At 42.4% G+C, this 22790-nt stretch overlaps 1 protein-coding gene across 3 annotated transcripts; it reads left to right on the top strand.

Moving 5' to 3' along the window:
* The first annotated feature begins 1061 nt into the window (after nt 1-1061).
* ZNF286A (zinc finger protein 286A) lies at nt 1062-12997 on the top strand. Of its 3 annotated transcripts, XM_082860260.1 has the most exons (6): nt 1062-1227; nt 2277-2365; nt 6052-6166; nt 7233-7325; nt 10599-11853; nt 12730-12997. In XM_082860260.1, the coding sequence occupies exons 1-5, from the start codon at nt 1182-1184 to the stop codon at nt 11828-11830; spliced, it is 1575 nt and encodes a 524-aa protein (XP_082716386.1). In that variant the 5' UTR covers nt 1062-1181; the 3' UTR covers nt 11831-11853; nt 12730-12997. The 3 variants fall into 3 exon arrangements, with proteins under 3 accessions (XP_082716386.1, XP_082716385.1, XP_082716387.1); XM_082860259.1 differs by lacking the exon at nt 12730-12997 and having other exon boundaries at nt 10599-12118; XM_082860261.1 differs by lacking the exons at nt 10599-11853; nt 12730-12997 and having other exon boundaries at nt 7233-7913.
* Nucleotides 12998-22790: the final 9793 nt, after the last annotated feature.

Raw genomic sequence — 22790 nt, forward strand, 5'->3', positions numbered from 1 at the left:
AGAGTTGAGGATATTCTGCTTCTGGCTTTTGCAAATGGGTTTGTGAGCAGTAATATTATTCACTAAGAAGAAGAGGGGCATTTAGACATTTTGAGTTTGAGTGTGTGCAGTAACAGAATTAGAGACGAAACGTGCTCCCTTGAGAGAACACCTCCTTTGATAAATCTAATTTTTATGCTTGCAAATAACCTGTTGCTCAAATTTGTTGAAACTGGTTAAATCTTTTCAACTCCCCTATCTCACATGTGTGAATTTTCAGTATAACAAGTAGCCTACGGACGCATGCACATCGGTTTGCAAAGTACACCTTTCACATTGACGGCAAAGGATGAACCTTGGGAGGACAAGAATATGGGGAAAGCCATATACTCTAAGATACCTTGCACTGGAGTGACGTGAGTGGGTAGCTTCAGCAGCACCAAGTACACCGTCGGACCACCAACAACGCAGCTCTGTGGTTCACGCTCTCGCGTGTCCGCGGGATCCCGCACGAGCTAAGCGACCGCTACTCTCGCGAGAGGTAGGGAGACCGCAGCTGCTTGGATTCCCCAAACCGCGCTACGAGAGCTCCCACCTGCTGAGGAGCGGAGTCCGGCCACTCCCGCAGGCTTCTGGGAATCGTAGTTCCGGGGCCGGACGAGGCCCGCCAGCCTTGCCCTATGCTTTTGCGCATGCGCGGCCCCGCTGGCCAGAGAAGTTCGTAGCCTTTGTGAGGCCGGGTGTGGGAGGTGAGTTGTTGCTCAGGTGCGGCTCTCCTTGCTCGGCCTCGGCGGTGCCCCCGGGACATTAGTCTGCGCCGAGCCGGGTGGAGTGCGCGCTGGAGAAAGGGGCGTCGAGGGCAGGCACGAGCCCCATCCCCGAAGCCCCGGGGCGCGGGGTGGGCGGGGGCTTGGTCTGCGCGGCGGCTCCTTGGCTGCGGCCCCGGCGCCTCTCCTCCGGCCGCTCGGCCCCCGCGCAGCTCCGAGCGGCAGCGCCAGGCGCGAGCGCCCAGCTTCAGGGATGCTGTCCCGGCTTTCCAGGTGCCAGCCTCGAGGGCCAAGCCGGTTCGGGACGGAGCGAAGCCTTTCGGAGGAGCCCCCCGAGGGGAGGCGGGACGGAGGACCACGAGGCCTCGGGGCTTCCCGCTCCTCCGCGCGGAGAGGGCTGCGCTGGGGGGAGAGCCGAACCTTCGCGGCCGGGAGATGGTGACCATGGAGACAGATATGGCCGAAATGCCTGGGAAGAGCGGTGAGGGGGGCCGGTGTTGAACTTGTGCTGGGGGCCGGGCCGAATTCTTCCTCCTGAACGGGAGTCACTGCTGTCCGGCTCCTTTGTCTGGGGATGGAAGGGCTCTTTGGGTGAGAGTGGAGGGCTTGCTGTGGGATCCCAGCTGGGTGCACAGCGGACCCTCCAAAGACACCCCCAAAATGTGAGCGAAATGTCAGCTTCTGAGGCTTGAGCATAGCCTCGTACTTTGTCTCACACCTTCTTCCTCCCGGGGGATTATACCATCCTAGCTTCATCAGTGGGTCTGACAGTTTAGCTTTTTTGGTTGGCAAAAGTATTTTCCACTCCTGTTCCTCCACTTTGACGAAAACCCTTTGGTTTCAGTAGAGCAGATACTTTTGCTTAATAGAGGAGGCACCAGGCAGAAGAGTCAGTGACTGGCTTCCAGTTCTCCTAGAAGTTTGGTCTGTGGCCTCTTATATCAGAATCCACACCCCGCCCCTACCTGTGCTTGTTGGATTTCTAGATTGTACCCCAGTCTTAACTAGTGATAATTATTTAGAGATGGGATCCAGCAAGCTACATTTGGACTAAGCTTGCAGGGTGATTTTTCAGAACCGTTGAGCCTCTTTCTCCCATATTGATTTAATGTAGATTAAGCTCAGAGAAAAACTTATTTTAATTTCCAGATCAGAGAGTGCCGTCTTCCAGGACGTCGTTGTTTCAGGTTCCCTTCAGTTGCAGTGTTTGTAGGGACGACCAGGAGTACGGTGGTGGGAATTTTTTTTTTTAAATATTTATTTATTTATTTGGTTGTGCCGGGTCTTAGTTGCGGCAGGTAGACTCCTTAGTTGTGGCTCCAGGGCTCCTTAGTTGTGGCATGCAAACTCTTAGTTGCGGCATGCATGTGGCGTCTAGTTCCCTGACCAGGGATGAAACCGGGGCCCCCTGCATTGGGAGCACGGAGTCTTATCCACTGGGCCACCAGGGAAGTCCCGAGAATTTTAAGCTCATAAATCTGAGTCACAAGATAGATCTAGGCCCTATCATGACTGCTTTCTTGCCCTTAGCTCTGTCTTCCCAGGATTCTCCCTTTTCCCAAGAAAAGAGCACAGAAGAGGGAGAAGTGGCAGCTTTGCGCCTCACAGCCAGATCACAGGTGAGTGAGTCTCTGCTGGTTATTGAAATTCCACCTTATTTCTCAGAGTGCAGATGCACTCCCTTCTTTTTGATGTGGAGCTTCTGTGTCCACTAGAGCTGAATTCTAATTCTAAGAGACAACTCGAGTGACTAAAGGGCTCAGTGGAAAATGTTTTCTGCTTCTTCGTGGTATCTTGTCCGTCTAGTATTTATTATCACTCAGAAGGCGTGGAAGAGGCATTGCCCTTCTTTAGCCCATTAGCTAATTTCTATGCTTGTTATTTGGGAAACGATTTTAAAAGACAATGTGGTGCATACCTCTTAAAATGTATGTTTCACTAGGGGAAACAACATACACATGACTGTTAAGTAGGAATTTAAGAAAACACCTGAAGTGCTGGAGTGAATTATGAACATGGTGAGTACTCAAATAGTTCAAAGGAATGCTGGAAAAGGAAGCCTATAGGGGCTTCCCTGGTGGCACAGTGGTTGAGAGTGCTCCTGCCGATGCAGGGGACACGGGTTCGTGCCCCGGTCCGGGAAGATCCCACATGCCGCGGAGCGGCTGGGCCTGTGAGCCATGGCCGCTGATCCTGCGCGTCCGGAGCCTCTGCTCCGCAACGGGAGAGGCCACACCAGTGAGAGACCCGCGTACCACAAAAAAAAAAAAAAACTTAAAAAAAAAAAAAAGGAAGCCTATAGAAGATTTACTTTAAAGAGTTAGAATCCAGCCCAACAAGATGATGAATGCGGATGTATTTTAGAGGTGAACTGTTACCAAGTTACAACTCAGTTTCCAAACTCTCACTTCCCCAAGGGCAAATATTAATAATTGCTGAATTTAAGCGGTAGTTGTATATGGGTGATTAGTGTGTTAGTCTCTCAACTTTTTGTATGTCTGAACATTTTTCTTAAATGAGTTGAGCGGGAGTGTGTCATACCACATGGTGTGTGTCATACCACAATGCAAAGATTCCTCCACTAGCCTCTCTTTTTGCTACTTTAATCCAAAGTGTGAAAGTGGACATTGCACATTGCTGCCGTTCGTCAACGTGATTTCCCAGGATCCTTGTATACTTGCTTGCCTCCACTGGTTTCTTAAATACTTTACGTGAATATTGAAGACTTTATTAGTCAAGAAGCTTTAAGTTGCACCTGATGAAAACTCGATTCAAACTGGCTTAAGCAAAAAGGTATTTATTGACTATTATAAGTGAAAAATCCAGGTCTGGCTAAAATTGAGTTCAGGCAGTGACATTAGAATCTATTTTCTCCATTTCAGTGACCTTTTCTTTTCTTTCTGTGTGTTTTGCACTCAAGCAGGCTTTTCTTCTCGTGCAGGGTAGCCCCTAACAAATTTAGGCCTACATCTTCCCACGTTGAAGATCAGAGAAAAGGGGCATCTTCCCTTCTGGTCGTTCCAGAAGAAGGACTGAGGTTAACTCTATAATGGGTATTAGGCCCATTGTTGGACCATTATTGGCAAATCTGAGTGTTATGATCAGACTAGAAAATATACCTGTACATACACATAAAAACACACATCCCACCCACGGGTCAGAGATGGAGTTGTACTACCTGAACTGCATGGACTAAAAGTGGTCAGGCATAGCAGCCAGAGGAAAGTCAGAGTACAGATACCAGAAAAAGGGTGAATGCTTTATACATTTCAGCACATTTCAGCACATGTAGATTCAAGACTGCTTGTATAGCTTCAGAATTGATTAAACCTTTTATGGAAATTTTTAAAACTGTCCTTTTTGCATTGCATTGGATTTTGTTTGATGCTAATACTGCAACTGTCTTTCTTATTAGAATTTGCCTGGGCTGTTTATCTTTTACTTATTAGACTTTTTTAATAATTAGAGTTTTAATTTTTGCTCATGGTAACCAGGTGAACGGTACAGACGTATATAAATATTAAAGTATATTACCCGTCCTTACTTTCCCAAGTTCAGTCCACCACCTCTCCCTACTGAGGATAACAGTTTGGTGTATATTTTTCCATATGTTTTTGTTGAGCTTGAAGTACTGTATTCAAATATGTAGTATACTATATTTCCTTCCATCCCCCCCTCCATCCCCAATTTTGGGGTTTTGTCTGGATCTTTTTTCTGTAAAGAGGATGTGGCTATTTTAAGAAACCTTTTTATAAGAGAAATTAATTTATTCATTTTATTATGATTACTTGTATGTTTCACATTTTTCTTACTATGTGATTTTTATAATTCTGTTTACTATGCTTTGTTCTTTTGTATTTTTTTGTGCCTTTTGTGCTGTAGTTCGCATTTTTGTAATTCTGATTTTTTTTTTTTTCTTTTATGGTTTGGAAGTTAATTTCCACTGTCAGTTTAGCTATAGATATGCAGATTGTAGGATCAAAGTTATTTTTTCTCACAGTATCTTGTCTATTTAGTAGCAGCTTAATGATTTTTACATTTTATTTTCCAAGGATGATTCTTATATTTTTTAAGTCTCAGATTATTTCCATTTTGAGGAACTTTATTTTGAAATAATTTGAGACTTATAGAAATTTAGCAAGTGGTAGAAAGATTTCTCATATGATCTCCTTTCAGATTCTCCAAAATTTAGCATTTCACCTCACTTTTATTATTCTTTTTCCAAAATCAGGAAGTTAACATTGGTATAGTACTATAACCTACTGCTCTTATTCAGATTTCCCATCTGTCTTATTTTTCTTGTTTTTCTTCCCCTTAATTTCTACTTTTATCCTGTAATTCCTTCTGTTTTCCCTAATTTGTTGTTGGGCTCTGTCTCCAATTTGACTTGTATGCTTTGTTCATTTAATTATATTGATTTTCTTTTAATGAAATTGAAGTGTTTCCTCTAAGTACTATTTTAGCCTTATGGCATTGATTTTTGCGTTTTATTTCATTATTATTTTGAAATTTTGATACTTTTTTTAGTTATCAGTTATTGCACTTTCTTTTCTGTTTTGGAATTTATTAACATTTACTTTGTTACTTTTGCAAGTGCTTCATGAACAGTTAAATAGAAGGTGTTTTCTATCCAGTTATAGCATTTGGTATATATTTATTTCAGTAACCTGGAATATTATTCCCATTCTCTATGTCTTTACTTAAAGAGACATGTTCAGTACTGGTATGTGTCTATCTCTATACAGTTTTTGTATTTTATGTCTTGTATAAATAATCCTATGGTGTTTACCCATAAACATTTATATGTGATATCTGTACCCTTAATGAATTTGTTGCTGTCATTTTCCAATTTAATGCATCTTGCGTTGAATTGATTCCGTGCTTCACTGGATTTGGTGCCAGTCTGTTCATTCCATGGTGAGGTCTCACAAGGAGAATTATACAGACACATGCCTTTTTTTCTCTGCCTATATTTTGTTTACTTTGCCAGACTACATTGTTGATTCATTGTTGATTCATGTTTTAACTCTTTCTTCCCCAGAAAAATTAGTCTGTCAGTGGAGAAACCGTGGTCTTGTTTCGTTTGGTTCTCATGTTGAATCTTGGATAGTGTGCCTGGCACATAATTGATGCCCAGTGACTTTCCATGGAATGTCCAGGACACATGAGAATGCTTGTCATTTTTCACAGTGATTTCCCCCGTTGAATACATGTACGCATCCACTCCAGGGCCAACAGAAACTGGGGCATGAAAGGGAGGCTGTGGAGTGACAGCTGGTGAACAAAAGTATGTTTTGTGTCTTAGGCATCAGTGACATTCAAGGATGTGGCCATGGACTTTACCCCAGAGGAGTGGGGGAGGCTGGATCCTGCACAGAGGGACGTGATGCTGGAGAACTACAGGAACCTCGTCTCACTCTGTAAGGATGGGCTCCTGCCATGACTCCGGCTCCTGCTTATGGGGACATCATTACCTTATTGACAATGAAGTAGCATAACAAAGCCAGTAATTGTAAAGTAGTGATCCCTTTGGGCCTAGAGAAAATCTGTTTCTGCTCTGGGTTCTTGGTGAAATGTCTAGGCTTGTTTTGTATCCGGAGTCTTTGGATTCAAGTGACAGAAACCGAATTCACACTAGCTTAAAAGGGAATCAGATATATTATCAGGAATTTTTTTTATTTACTTATTTTTTAATTACGTGGTATAGCTTGTCCTGATCTCCCTGTGTGGCACAGATGGCCATTGGCTGCTCTAGGGTTACATTATTCTTCTAGTTAGAGAGCTAAGGAAAAAAAGAAGGCTTCTATCCTGGGAGTTTCAGCAGATAGGGTCACATGTCCATCAGTGAAGCAGTAACTCGAGCCAGGGAGATAAGAGTATGCTCTGACCAGTTTGGATACTGTGCCCACCTCTGGGTGGGGGGAGGTATTTGCATGTGTACACATGTAGACACATGCATGTACACGTATGTGTTCGTATCAGTGGTGGAAGGAAGTATGTTAGCTCCTCCCAAACCTCGTATAATAAATTCCCTAAGAAAGCAGGTTCTAGTAACTGAAGAAGGAAGAAAGGAAAAACATCAGAAGACAGCTAGTCACAGAGTCACAGGCTTGTGGTGCTGCCACTGGGGTCCCACTTCACCCAACTCCTTCCCTGAGCTGAGGACTGGTCTGCAGTATCTCCCCAGAACTCCCACAGTAAACAAGACAAATTATCTTCTATTTTTTTACAGGCTAAATATTTGTCTTTTCAAATGCGTGTAACTCTTTATGAGGCCCAGGCTCTTGCTGCACCTGTTTTAAGGTTCATTTTGAGGCCCCCCGCTCCCTTATTCCAAAACTTCCTATGATGTCCTGTCTTTTTTGTGGATCCAGGGGTTGGGACCGTGCTCTGGAATAGAGCTTTGTGCCCATCACAAAGAGTTAAGTCCCTTTTCTTTTTTTGTCTTTCTTTCTTTTTTTTTTTTTTTTCTTTTTTAATGAGCAGGGCTTCCAGTTTCCAAACCTGAGAACCACAATTTGGAGAATGGAAAAGAACCATTGATGCTTGAGAGAAAAGCCCCCAAAAGCAGCTGTTCAGGTGAGTCAGATAGACGGGAATCTTCGGAAAGAATAACCCCACAAGACAGTAAAGAAGTGGCGCTCTTCAGTGCTTAAGAAAGAATATAGAAGTGCCAACATGCTTTTATTTTTTAAATATCTTATTTTAAATTATATTGCATTTTGAATACATACAAAGTCAAGGAAATAAAACAACACTGAGATCAAACGCATGCTCACATTTGCTTCATTTGCCTTTTTTCTTTTCCTTCTTTTTGTAATGTAAAATAGATTAAAATGTCATAACTGTACAGTTTTATGAATTTTCCCAAATTGAACACATTCATGTAGCTAGCATCCACATCAAGAAACAACCTTACTAATAAAAAAAATAAAAAAAACACAAACAAAATATAATTAATATACTTTCCAGATAATTGGCTATTCTGATACTACGCCAAAGTTGGGCGAGTTGTAGTTTCTTAAAGGTTAGGTGCAAGGTGCATCTGAAACCATATCCATGAATTTTTCCTACTCTTAAAATCTATTGATCTTTTGGGAAATATTGGTTCACTGAGTTATGCATATCTTCCAAATATTGACACAATACATCATGCAATATTTTAAAAACCACAATTTTCAGTGTCACCACTGACGTTACCAGAAAAGCCTTTAAGTATTAGGAAGCTATCCAGCTCTCAGTGGTAGATAAAAGCTTTCCAAAATTCTAATTTCTGCCCAAAAGCTCACATTTTATCAAATACTGTCAGTTGTTTTCCTTGAAGTGACAGGCTTGTTTTTTTTTTCAGTTTTGAGGAAATATCTGCCAAATACCCAACATGGATAACATAGTTTGTTAGTGATTCTTTCAAGTAAAAGTGATGGTCCATGAAAAAAAAAAAATGGCCAGTTCAGCTCTCAAACAGTCTCATGAGTGGTTTTCCTCAAGGCAAGCATCATACTTTGATATGAGCAGACTTGCATTATGAATATTTCCTATTTCATCATCCAGAATATTAAGAAGGCATGTAGTCAAGGTTTAATAAATAAAATTAATTTATTAAGTTAATAACGATTCCTGTTGTTTCCTCAGAAATTTTTACGTGAAACTGGCTTTTTCTTTTTTAACTGAGAGTACATGGTGGGGAAAAATACAACTACTACTAGTACATTTGGTGTCTTGTCCTGATTTGTGCATAAGTTGTGGGCAGTTTTACCACCACCACTTTTGCAACATCAATGCAAATGTCAAGACAATGAAAAAGGCAAATAAGATCTAAGCATTATTCTGAAAATAGTTTTGAACCTACAGACTCCCAGGAGTCCTCAGACCGCACTTTGAGGTCACAGCCTCTACGTACCTACACTATCCTTGTATCAATTTATGTTTTACTGATTTAACAAACACTTATGTAGCACCAATGCTGTGTCAGAGTTTTAAGTGTTTTATAAATATTTTCATTAAGTGTTCCTTAAGGTAGGTGTTGTTTTTATTCCTCATGAGGTAGGTACCATTATTGCCCCATCTTACAGATAAGGAAACTGAAGTAGAAACGTAAAAAAACATGCCCCAGGTCACACAGCTAGTAAGTGGCAGAGCTGAGATTAAATTCATGCATTCTGATTTCAGAGTCCATTGCTCTCAACCACTGTACTCTTCCTAAATGTCCCCTCTCACCTTGGGGCTTCTGTACATGTCATTCCCTCTACCTGGAACACTCACCCCCGTTCTTCTCTACCTGTTACCTGGAACACTCATCCCCGTGCTGCTGTACCTGTTACCTGGAACACTCACCTGAGCCCCAAACCCAATTCAATTTCAGCTCAGTCATTTACCTTCTCAGGGAGGCCTCTCCTCATCCCCCTGGGTTCCCCTTATCATCCTTCACAGCATCATTTGCCTTTTATTTCTTAGTACTTACCACAGGTGCATTTTTATATGTATTTGTAGATGTTAGACTAAATTTTCTCTCCCTTCATGTACATAGGGACTGTGTGTTTTTCCCCAGAGCCTAGCGTATGGTAGACATCCAATAGGTAATCGTTGAATAAATGGATAGAATAATATATAGGTGAAGGAACAGAATTCACTTGGCTGTGTGGAATGAGGGGCAGATCTAACTTAACTGTCTTTTGAATGTTTAATCACTCACAGGACCATTTGTTGTAAAAACAAATTATCTTTAGTTCACTGACTGAAATACTACCTTTGTATTGTCCTTAATTCCTATATTTACTTGACTTCTGAAATTGCCCTTTTGTTTCATTGGTCTATTTACTTATTCCTTTGAACGAAACTCTTTATTTTAGCTTTATAGTTTCATATTGAATATAAAAATTCTAATAGATTTATAGTAGATATATTCAGAGAGGTTGGCTTCCATCCTTGCCCTCTCTATTCTGGTGTTCTCTCTGTAGGCAATCATTTTTATTAGTATTTCATTTATCTGTTCTTAGTTTTGGAAAATATAACCAAATATGTCTATATATTTGTATCTCCCCTTTTTTCTCCTACACAAAAAGTAGCAGACCATACACACTCCTTCACAGCTTGCTGGGTTTTTTAAGTTTAATGTATCCTGAAGATCACTTCGTAGCAATATGTAGAGATCATTCTCATATTATTTTAAGTTGCACATACTTCATTGTATGTGTACACTGTAGTTTAATCAGTTCTTTATAGTATTAAAATATTACTGTATTTTAATATTTGAGATGTTACCAGTCTTTTGCTACCTCAATTAGTGTTGTAATGATTAGCCTTGTTCAGATATAATTTAATGTATCTGCCATTATATCTTTGGGAGATCACTGATTTTTCAACAGGGACATATTATAAAAGAATTCTTAGGGAAGATTTTAAACTGGAAATGGAATGCATATTATGATGTGAGTAGGGTTGGGTAACTGAAAATTTAGAAGTCATCACTGTGCCCTGCACTAAGGTGGTAACTGCCTGGAAGTTTATGACAGCACTTGATATTCTATAGAGGTTGTTCCTCCCCTTTCCTGATCTGGGATGCTCATTTCCTGCTCATCTGGTGAAATGGTGCTTCATCTGCATCCCTCCTCCTGTCTTTCTGGTCATCTTTCCCCCATTCTGATTCCTGGGTAGGGTCTGCTGATTTTCTCTGCATCTACTGTGCATTTGTTTCCCTCCATTTGCTTCTCTTTGCAAGTCATCTTCTAAGAGTCAGATCCACTTATTCGTTGAAGCCATGCTCTTCACCTTCATTAACTCTTACCCGTTACAGACCTGCCTTTTTGTTGAACTCAGAAAACAAAGGAAATTTGCATTTCCAATTTGTTTCAGACTCAGAGACTAGACCCGGGAGCAAAGATTCAACTTCAGTGCAAGATTTTTCCAAAGAAGAATCATGCCAGGTTGCAGTCATAGACAGGCTGACAAGGAATGGTATCTATGACTCCAACTTGGAAACAACTCTCACATGTGAAAACCGGTTAGAGAATCAGCAAGGAAATCAGGAGAGATGCTTAAGAGAAATGTTCACCCACATGAATTCACTCCCGGAAGAGAGAGCTCATGAGCATGGTGTTTACTGGAAAAACTTGAACCAGAAGTCAGTACTTCTCACTCAAGACAGAGTTCCCAAAGGATCCTGTGCCTTCCATACCCTTGAAAAAAGATTGAAACAGAAATCAACCTTAATGAAAAAGCAGAGGACCTACAAAGAGAAGAAACCTCATAAATGTAACGACTGTGGTGAGCTCTTCACTTACCATTCAGTGCTCATTCGACACCAGAGAGTCCATACCGGGGAAAAACCCTACAGCTGCACTGAGTGTGGGAAGTCTTTCAGCCACAGGGCCAATTTAACTAAACATCAGAGAACTCACACTAGAATTCTCTTCGAGTGCAGCGAATGCAAGAAGGCCTTCACAGAAAGCGCATCCCTTGCAATACATCAGAGGATTCACATTGGAGAGAGACCGTATGAGTGCAGTGAGTGTGGGAAAGGCTTTAATCGAAGCACACACCTCGTGCAGCACCAGCTGATCCACACAGGGGTGAAGCCTTATGAATGCAACGAGTGTGATAAAGCCTTCATTCATTCTTCAGCACTCATTAAACATCAAAGAACTCACACTGGAGAGAAACCCTATAAATGTCAGGAATGTGGGAAAGCCTTTAGCCACTGCTCATCCCTTACCAAACATCAGAGGGTTCATACCGGAGAAAAACCCTATGAATGTAGTGAATGTGGAAAAACCTTCAGTCAGAGCACACATCTTGTTCAGCATCAGAGAATTCACACTGGAGAGAAACCCTACGAGTGTAACGAATGTGGGAAAACGTTCAGCCGGAGCTCAAATTTCGCTAAACATCAAAGAATTCATATTGGGAAGAAACCATACAAATGTAACGAATGCGGAAAAGCCTTCATTCATTCATCAGCCCTTATTCAACACCAGAGAACTCATACTGGGGAGAAACCATATAGGTGTAACGAATGTGGAAAAAGCTTTAAGTGCAGTTCATCCCTCATCAGACATCAAAGGATTCACACGGAAGAGCAGCCCTGAAAAATGACTGAATGTGAAGAAATGTGAGTTGGTTTTATCGCTGTGTTAAATACCTGAGCATTTTGTGTGGAAGACACATAAACTGCTATCTGAGGACCAGTTCTGTGTGTATCTAACTCTACTTACATAATATATAGCTTTGAGGCATAAACAGAATGTTCCTTATATCCATTGATTTGATCATTCTGAATGCTTCCAGCCAGGAATCTCATAGGTTGATCCCTAACCCACCCCCTTGCCCCCAATACCCTTTTGTGGAAATTCAGAAAATCCTTGGGAGTGGGTAGCAATGCAATCAATGTGAAATCCAGTTCCCCTCTCTTTGTCACATCAAAGCCTGTTATAGCATCTCACTTTGTAAGGACATTCTTATCTGGTAGGTGAGGCAGAGGGCTTATATTCTCATCATTGGGAAGACACAGAGCTGTTCCTCTTTGAATCCAAAGTGGAGACCCAGATATACAGAGAATGTCATTTCTTTTACATTAACTATAAAAACTTAAAGGTTAAGAGCTGAAATGTGCTTTGGATTCCCTCCCAATCCCAAAGGCTACTATCTCATTTGATGAATATAAGAGGTCTAAATTATGCTCACATGGGTTATGCTGAGATTTAGATGATTATTATCCCCCCGCTGGGTACATCTTCACTTTACACTTCCTTAGAAGTTACCCTGAGGTAGAGAAAGTCAGAACCTTAACTGTAGTTTTTGATCAAGTCCCTCTTTTCTTATCCTTGGCACTGAATGAATCCTTGGTTTTCTGTAATCACAGTATTAGGGAGATTTCATTTCTTTACCTTATTCTGCTCTCTGTAAAGTATGTTTTGTCATTTGGAGAGAAAGCCCCTGGGATGTGCAGAGTGAAAAGTTGATGGGTTCCATGTGTGGTTACATATAGAGTCTCGGACAAGAAGAAGAACTGAAGCAGCTTTGAGGCACAAACACCGTGTCCCATACGGAAAAGAGTCACAGGACAGTGACTTCAGGAGGACAAGCGGCTTCTCCCCCTACCCTGCACCCCGGGAAGAAGTTGTCGTTTCTCAGGCCTCACGTTTACCCACATTTTTGTTGTCCTCCTGTATGTCGGTTGGTCTTTGCTGTATCCCAGGGCCCCAAGGAAGGTAGAAAAGGCTTGAAGCCACAGTGATCGATTGACATAAGTTACATGGGTGACCAAAGAACCGTGTGATGGGATTGGAAACAAAAGCAAAAGCTCAAATAAATATTTAGCAAAACACTATACAAATGTCAGTTTTTATTGTTGCTTTGTTATACGGTGTGAAAAGAAGATTATAGAAAAGATAGAGAGGGAAAGATTAGTTACAGGTTTCTTCTTTCTCCTCTCCTAAATCCTATCCTTGGACATTCAGCAATCAGCCCGCACTCTTCCCCCTACACATTATCCCAGTTACTTCTTATAATTTTTATAGTTTCCTCTGTAGACCTTAGTTCTATTACTGAGGAAAAGAAGAGGAATAGAGTTTTAAAAAGTGGTGGTAAAAGAGGTCAAGGTCAAGTCTAATCCAGCAACGATGGAAATCAAAACAATAGGAAATGGGACGGGAAGGACTGGGAAGAAAGAGGCTTTGAAAATAATTTTTAAAAAACAAGAATACATTGAAAGGGGCTGAGGTCTGAGAGGTGAGGGTCGGAGAATGGCTGACACAGGACAAAATAAAATAGAGCTCAGCCCTCTCATCACCTCGATATTCAGATTAACGGTCTGAGGTGGAAGTTGACAAGCTGTGGCCTGGACCCACTACCTAGTTCTGTAAATAATGTTTAATTGGAACTGGGCTTCACTCATCATTTACATGTGTTTGGCTGTTTTTGTGCTAAAACAGCAGAGTTGAATAGTTCGAGCAGAGATTACATGTCCCGGAAAATATTTGCTGTTTCTCAACAGGCCAAATGCTTGAGTGAGAAGAAATTCATCTGGGGGCCAATATTTGACTAACCCAAAATCAATGGGTTTGAATTCTGCCACCTCCACTTGGCAATTATGTGACTTTGGAAAGCTACTTACTGTTTCTGAGCCCCAGTTTGCTTATCTGTAAAATGGGGACAGATCAACCCTCTCTCAAGGCTGTTGTGAGGATAAGACAATGAATGTAGAGAACCTGGCACATAGTCAGTTGTATTGAGAGACCTCCTCCGCCTCTGTCATTCGCTTTCTCTCTGTCGTTAGTTTCCAGGAGCCCTCACATATGCTAAAATCCACAGATGCTCAAGTCCCTTATGTTAAATGGTGTGGCACAGTCGGCCCTCCGTATCTGCGGCTTTTGCATCCTCAGATTCAACCAACCATGGATGGAAATTTGGATCCACTGTTGGTTGAATCTGCTGATGCAAAACCCTCGAATACGGAGGGCCGACAGTATTTATTGAAGAAATCCCTGTAAGTGGACCTGAGTAGTTCAAACCCATGCACTTGGAGGATCCACTGTTACAGATATTTTAATGAAGTGGTGAGTCTGTTTTAGGCTACCTGTAACAAAATATCATTGACTAAGTGGCTTATTTATAAACAACCTTCTCACGGTTCCAGAGACTGGGAAGTCCAGGATCAAGGCCCTGGCAGATTCAGTGTCTGGTGAGGCCTCCTCCCCAGTTCTCAGATGGCTATCTTGTCACTGTGTCCTACCATGGTAGAAGGGCAGGGGAGCCTTCTGGGGCCTCTTTCATGAGGGCGCTAGTCCGATTCATGGGGGCTCTACCCTCATGACCTCATCACTTCCCAAAGGTCCTGCCTCCAAATACCACCACTTCGGGGATTGGGGTTCCACAGGAATTTGAGGGGGACACAAAACGTTCTGTCTATAGCAAGTGACTAAGCATCAATCAGAAATGACTTAAGAATGAGTGAGTCTTCCACAACTTTACTTACTGATCTATAGCCGACCATCCTGCTTGCCTGGCATATCGTAGAGAAGGGCTTCACTTCTTTCTGCTATTGCTTCCATCTGGTGCAGCTCCCTGCACAGCCTCCTGGAGACCTCGTGGAATCTGCCTTTTTTCCTTCTAATTATCACTTAACCAGGAGCCACACCATGGTTCCAGAGACTCAAGTATTATTGTCATTTAATTAGTGTCAAAGGACTTACTCTAAGCTAGTTTTACTGAGAGCTCTGGCCCTTTGCGTTTCAGTATTTGTTCCTTTTATGCTTGGAGTTCAATCAGTTCTGACTGTGTATTTGTGCTCCCACAGGAATCTTGGAAGTTTTAGTGTTCTGCTTTTCGAATGTTTTTGGTTACGTGTAAACAAAATTTGATTGTTCTTATTGGCCCACTGTCAATAAAGATGTCATTTATGTATTTGTTGTCAGAAACTTCTATAACTTGCTTTTAAATTCTCACTTAAGCATGTTTTAAGAGGCAAAGAAAAACCAACTATAAAATATCTCCACATCATTCAGGAAACTGATCGCATTTCTAATTGTTCATCTTGGCTTCACAACCTCTGTAGACATGAGCTGGGGGATCACAACCCATGTATCTGCGAGAAGGTGAGAGAGCCAAGGAAGGTCGTTCCTACCCAGTGATGCTTGAAGTCCTCAGGCCAAGCACAGCCCTCACTTAGGCGTACTGGGGAGACAAGGGAGGGGAGAACTTCATGTGAAAAGTACAGTTAAAACTAGGCCAAATATGCTAAAAAACTGATTTAAGGTAAACTTTGAATTACTTTTGGCTTCATCACCCAAAAGTATAAAAACGATAGTATAAGAATATGTTATTCAAACTAGTTGGCAATTAATTAGTTCAATTACCTATTTTAACTCTCAAAATTTTTAATTTTATTAAATGGGTTCTCACTTTTTAAAAATTATTACAACAGGATTCAGGTTGGAAGTTCTTTGTCCCTTTCTCCCTTTCCTTACCTAATTCTTTTTGAGGTCCCACCTGGGCTGTCCCTCACCATAGGTTTTATGGTGACAGGGGGGAAGGGTATTTCCCTGTGGTAATATATAAAATGTGGCTTTTGTGGATTACCTTGTAGTTCCAAATAAGGCCCTCAGAAAATTAGATGTTTTTTCCTGCATTGTTGTTCTTTACATTTTTCACGGTGTAACCTGTTATTTTTGAACTGTGTCCATAAACCAGATAATCTGTCCCTAGGTTGAGTTTACTCTACATAAAATGTGCACAGAGGTAAACGGTCTTTGATCCAGCAGTGCCTGAGTCTCTGGTATCACCTCTTAGAGTCTCCAGATACATGAACTTTTCGAACAACTCAACAGGGTCGAAGAGCTTGGCTTTTTATTTCCAGAGATCTTATTTCAGAGGACTTCATGTGCACATAAGCATCAATATCAAAGATCTTTCATGCCCCCCAAAAGAAAAGGACAGATTTGGGTGAGTTCTAGCTCCTTTATTAGTTTCTAAGTCCTTAGTTCCATCTCCTTTTACATTTAGAACCATGGATGTGTAACTGCTCAGTTCCAGTCCCATTCCATCACCTGTGAGAGATATAATTGGAAATGTGGGAGGGAAATCTTCTGAGGTTTACCTGATTAGGGGGTGGTGGAGAATTTGCCCATATCTATTCCCATATATTCTAAAGTAGGAGGAATCCTAAGAAGGCATAGACACATGAGAAAAAGGAGGTGGCGTGTGATAATCCCCCTGCCCCACACAGTGAGATCAGAAAAAGATCTCCCAGACTTTCTCCATCACTTAACTAGATTGTAAAGTTAGCAAACTATTGCTTTTTAGTGATGTGTAAATTTGAACATCTGCAATCACCATGACTAAGCTATTTTATTTGTAGGTCTATACTTACCTAAAATGTCTATGCATATATACCAAAGGAAACCATCAAGAATGTTCATAGTTGCTTTATTGCTAATAACCCCAAACTGGAAACAAACCAAATGTCCATCAACAGCAAAATTGATAAACGTGAGGTAGCCATTCAAAGAACACACAGAGCACCGAAACGGAAAGAATCTCTCCATGAAACCACACAGATTAATGTCACGAATATAATGCTGAGCAAAAGAAGCCAGACACAGGATAATTCGTACTGTTTGGATCTAAGTACACACATTTATAACACAGGTGATGCTAACGTGTGGTGTTAAAAACTAGATGATCGTTAGCTTTAGCAGGATAGAATGGGTAGTGATTGGGAAGGTCGAGGAGAGGGGCCTCTGAGTTGGTAGTTTTATTCTATTTCATTGTCTTAAACTGTGTTGTAGTTACAAGGGTGTCTTTGCTTCTTGATAAGTCATTGAGTCATAGAGTTATGATTTCTGTGCTTATTGGTGCGTATGTTATAAATACTTCACTAATGCATTTGAATCCATTTTTGTAATAAGGACAAATAACATAAAGTATAATAAGACTTTGCAATCTTATTTTCATTTCATGAAAACTGGTCACCAGAGGACTCCAAGCTGAAGTGTTGCAACTATAGAGCTTACGTTTATATATACATATATAAATAAATGTATATATAATATATATATAAATATATATATTTAAAGATCCACAACCGTTTGATTTAATGTCATTTGAGTGTAGAAAATCACAATTATACTTACAGTTTGCTAAATCTATAATCTTTTAGCTGAAAGTTAGCTGGTTAGCCACACCCATCAATGAAACTGCTTTCGCAGAAGAATCCAACCTGTGACAATTGATAGGCACTTTAGAAGTCACTTTTTTTTTAATTTTTTAAAATTGGAGTCTAGTTGATTTACAACGTTGTATTAATTTCTGCTGTACAGCCAAGTGATTCAGTTATACATACATATATATTCTTTTTCATATTCTTTTCCATTATGGTTTATCACGGGATATTGAATCTAGTTCCCTGTGCTGTACAGGAGCACCTTGTTGTTGATCCATTCTTGATTGTCTATAAAACATGAGAGTTCTTAGAACGCAGGCCATCAAACTCTCATTTCAGGTTTTTCCTTCATTACTTCCTGTGATCCTGGTATCAGAAAAGATTTCTGTGTCTCAGTATTTCACAGACAGAGGGAATAACATGACTGTCTTAGTCACCACTGTGTCCATCGAGACCAGGCACATGATTCCCAGGATCTGGGCAATGACCCTTCCAGAGGTAATGGGAAATTTGCTATCAGCCAGAAAGCCATGGATCCTCTCCTGGGGAGGCCTGGCTACTGTATCAAAGGAGACCTGCTCCGGGAATTGTGGAGGCTGGGTACACAGTCTCTGCGAAGCTGTTTCCACGTCTGATGCTTGAAACCTACAGGCTGTAAACAAGGGAAGATCACGAACAGGCTGGGAGCCTGTGAGCAGGAGCTGGAACTTCATAAGGACAGAATGAAACCTGTGTCTCTTCTTGCTGCCTCTAACCTTGTGACCAGGGTGTCCTGCAGAAGCCAGGAGCCTACATCACAGAGCTAATCACATACGTGTAACCCAGGAGTCAGAGAAACTGAGGGAAAATTCCAGGCGAAGGCAGAGCAGCTGAAGGTCCAGCTGCTGCTTATCTGTCTTAAACTGGATGAGTGTGTGTGTGTTTATCTTGCTTGGCATTTTCTTCGCCTCTTGAATTTGCAGATTTATGTCTTCTGCCAAATTTGGGGACACTTTGAGTATTTCGTTATGATATTCTGGATTTTTATTTAAGTGTTGTGTTTCAGTAGGCCTCCTCTGACACCACTCTGGTGGGCTAAGGAAGGTCACCACCACCTGGTTATTGTTTGGTGGGGATGGAAGTCTAAGGGACTCAGTCTCTATTAACAGCCCTGGGGAGAGGAATTTCTTGCTAGGCCACCCGCACTGGGCCATCACCCCCGACAACACCTTGTCTTGAGGGGAGAGCCATGCTATTACTGCTTCCAAATGGTGCCACTGACATTGTGTGTGGGGAGGTTCAGTACGACCAAGCGTGAATGAAAGTCTCAGCTTCCCATCCCCTCTCTGACACCATCCCTGTAGGGACAGAGGTGCACCTCATTACAGTCAGGGTAGGATGGAAGCCTAGGCGCCCCACTCAGCCTTTGCTGATGGACTTGAGGTGGGACTACAGTTTTTTTTCAATAGTGTTTGACTGGAGTGGAGTGGGGTTTTTTTCTCAAAAGTTTTCTGTTATGTTAGGTTTCCCTTTCTTGGTCTCTGGCTGGAAAGAGCAGGCTTGTTTGGGGGCTTTAAAAAAGTCTGCACCCATTGGCATTTTAGGTTGTCAACTTACCCAGGCCAGCATATAGGAGACAAAAAGAAAACCTAGGAAAATCACCACTGTGTCTTTCCTCAGGTGGCAACGTCCTTAGTGGGACTGTCTTCTGTCCAACTTTGAGTCTTATATTTGTTTTATAGACAATATTGAGGGGTTTTAGCTATACTTAGTGGGAAGTATAGGGAGAAGTGTGTCTACCCCACCTCATCCCACTACTGGTTCACTGATTCACCTTCATTTATGAAAAATATTTTGATGGGTATAAATTTCTGGGCTGACAGGTTTTTTCCCCAGTACTTTAAAGGTGTTGTTTCACTGGCTTCTGGCTTGCTTTTTTTGTGTGTTTTTGCTTTTGTTTCCTGATGAGAAGTACTTATCTTTGTTCTCTAGTATGTACAGATCTTTGTTTCTCCAGCTGTTTTTTAAATCTTTTTTTTTTGAAGTATAGTTGATTTACAATGTTGTTGTAGTTTCTGGTGTACAGCCAAATGATTCAGTTATACATATATATACACAGTCTTTTTCATATTCTTTTCCACTATGGTTTATTACAGGATACTGAATATAGTTCCCTGTTCTATATGGTAGATCCTTGTTGTTTATTTATTTTATATACAATAGTTTGTATCTGCTAATCCCAAACTCCTAATTTATCTGTCCCCCACCCCCTTTCCTCTTTGGTAACCAGAATTTTGTTTTCTGTGTCTGTGAGTCTGTTTCTGTTTCATAAATATGTTCATTTATGTCATAGTTTAGATTCCCCAAATAAGTGATATATCCTCCAGCTGTTTTTTAAGGTTTTCCTTTGTTACTGGTATGTAGCAATTTGAATATGATGTGCCTTTGTGTGGTTTTCTTCATGTCTTTTCTTTGAATTTCACTGAGCTTCTTGGATCTATGGGTTTGTAATTTTCATCAAATTTTGAAAATATTTAGCCATTATTTCTTCAAATATTTTTCTACTCCCTCACCCTCTCTTCTCCTTCTGGGATTCTAATTACACTTAGACTACTAGACTACATCGTCTTGTTCCATAGCTCACTGCTGCTTGGTTCATTCTCCATCTTTTTTCTCCCTGTGTTTCATTTTCGGCAGTTTCTACTTCTGTCTCTGCATTCACTAATCTTTTCCCTTGCAGTGTCTAATCTGCTCTTAGTTCTATCCCGTATATTTTTCATTTCATATACCGTATTTATTACCTCCAGGAGTTGGATTTCCAGTTTGCATATCTCCTGTGATAGTTCAAGGGTCATAGGATTAGGTCATACTTTCTCCAAAGGTACCCATTGGCTCTGAAGTCTCAAGAGCCCAGTGTTGCACTGTGTTCAGTTTCACTGAGCTTTTTATCTCCCTGCAGATCTCCATCTGGAGGGGCTCACACACAATCAAAGCAGCAGAGAATCCAAGGCACACAGAATAAGAAAGGATTAGAGGAAATTCCCTGGCTGTCCAGTTAGGACTCGGTGCTTTTACTGCCGTGGTTTCGATCCCTGGTCGGGGAACTAAGATCCCGCAAGCGGTGCGGCAAGAGGAAGGAAGGAAGGGAGGAAGAAAGGAAGGAAGGAAGGAGGGAGGGAGGGAGGGAAGGAAGGAAGGATTAGAGAGGAAATTGTCTCAGCATTAAGGGAAGCTGCTCTAGAAGCCTTGAGGATTCTGTGTGACCCAATGTGGAGAAGATGGCCTTTAGTCATTAAAACCATGGAATTGAGGCAAGGGAAAACATGCATTAAAAATAATAATAATGCTAACATTTAATTTATTATTTTTTTTATTAGTATGAGCCAAGGAAAGAAGCTCAAAGACCCAGAAATTACAATGAAGGCATTACGATCTTTCTGTCAAGAAGTTGAATGAGAGGCAGAAGCCTGGACACGCAACTCCCCCGCACCCCAGCGTCTGGGGCTTTAATTTGTTGCAGGAGATTCTCTGTTCTCTCAATGGCTTTCTTTCTTTAGTCACACGGAAGTGTTGCGAGGCAAGGGCTGTGTCATTCTTCTGTGTCTCTAGTGCTAGTGCTTGACACACAGTCGTGGCCTCTCAACCTGAAAGAACTTTTTAGGTCCACGAACTGTCAACGATGCCAATTCAAAGACCCAGGCACAGAGGCGACGAAAGAGCAGAGTAGCGGCGCGGAGGATTCTGGGCGCCGTGGTCCCCGCCGGCTGCGCAGGCGCACTGCCGTCCGCGGCCGCCCGGCCGCCGACGCCATTGCTGGAAGAGTTCCCGCACTGCTCTGCGAGCGCCCTGTCCTCAGGCGGCCGCCAGGTACTCGTCGACCCGGGCGACCGGCCGGGGCCCCGCCGCCCCTCCCTCGGCGCTCGGCGCTCGGCGCTCGGCGCTCGCCTCCCGGCGGCGTCCGGGGCGGGGCTGCTCCCGGCGGAGCCCCAGCCCCCGAGCTGACCCGCCCACGCCAGAGGGGCCTGGGGCCGACCTCCCTCAGAAGGCTGCGGCCTGGCAGCGCTGCGTCGGGGGGCCGGGCAGGGTGGGCGCGCCACTGGACCTTCCCCTCTTCCCGGGGCTGCGCCTGCACTGAGGGAGGAGAAGGGCGGTGCGGGAAGCAGGCGGGCTGCAGGAGGGAGAACTTCCATCCTGGGCTCTGCACCCGAGCGGAGGGACTGGGGTTCGATAGCGGCGCTCTGACTGGTGCCCCCCTCTCCTGCCTTTGGGAAATGGAGGCAGCCTTTCCTGCCGGCTCAGCTTCCAAATATGCAACACAGTTTGGGGAGTTTGGGGTTTTTTTTAGGTTTTTGGGCTGAACCGCGCGGCTTGCAGGACCTCAGCTCCCCAACCAGGGACTCCAACCCCGGCCAGGGCAGTGAAAGCTCCCAGTCCGAACCACTGGACCGCCAGGGAATTCCCGCAACACAGTATTGTTAACTCTAGTCGCCGTGCTGTGCATTATAGTCCCAGAACTGGCTTATTTTATACCTGGAAGTTTGTACCTTTTGACCACCTTCACCCATTTTCCCACCTCCTCCCAGCCACCAGTCTGTCTCTGTGAGTCTCGGATGTTTTGTTTTTAGGTTCCACATATAAGTGAGATTGCACGTTATTTCTGTGACTTGCTTCACCTAGCATAATGCCCTCAAGGTCCACCCATGTTGTCACAAACGGCAGGATTTCCTCCTTTTTTGTGGCTAATATTCCACTGTGGGCACGTGCCGCTTTTTGTTTATGCATTCGTGCATCAGTGGACACTTAGGTGGCTTCCACGTCTTGGCTGTTGTAAATGATGCTGCAGTAACAGGGGGTGCAGATACCTTTGTGAGTTAGTGTTTTCTATTCCTTCGGATAAATGCCCAGAAGTGGAATTGCTGGAAAATATGGTGGTTATATTTTTAATTTTTGGAGTAATCTCCATACTGTTTTCCATAATGACTGCACCAGTTTACATTCCCACCAGTGGTGCAAAGTGTCCCCTTTGCTCCATGTTTTTGCCAACACTTGTTATGTCTTGTCTTTTTGATGATAGCCACACTGACAGGTGTGAGGTGATATCTCATTGTGGTTTTGATTTTCATTTCCCTGATGATTAGTGATGTTGAGCACCTGTTCATGTACCTGTTAGCCATGTGTATGTACTCTTTGGGAAAATATCTATTCATCCCTCCCCATTTTTTACATCAGATTGTTTGCTTTTTTGCTGTTGAGTTGTATGAGTTCTTTTTATGTTTTGGGTATTAACCCCTTATCAGATATATGAGTTGCAAATATTTTCTCCAGTTCCATAGGTTGCCTTTTCATTTTCTGGACTTCCCTTTGCTGTGCAGAAGCTTTAGTTTGATGTAGTCCCACTTGTTTATTTT

Source organism: Leucopleurus acutus (assembly GCF_964270905.1).
Source record: "Leucopleurus acutus genome assembly, chromosome: 19".
In the NCBI taxonomy this organism is placed as follows: domain Eukaryota; kingdom Metazoa; phylum Chordata; class Mammalia; order Artiodactyla; family Delphinidae; genus Leucopleurus; species Leucopleurus acutus.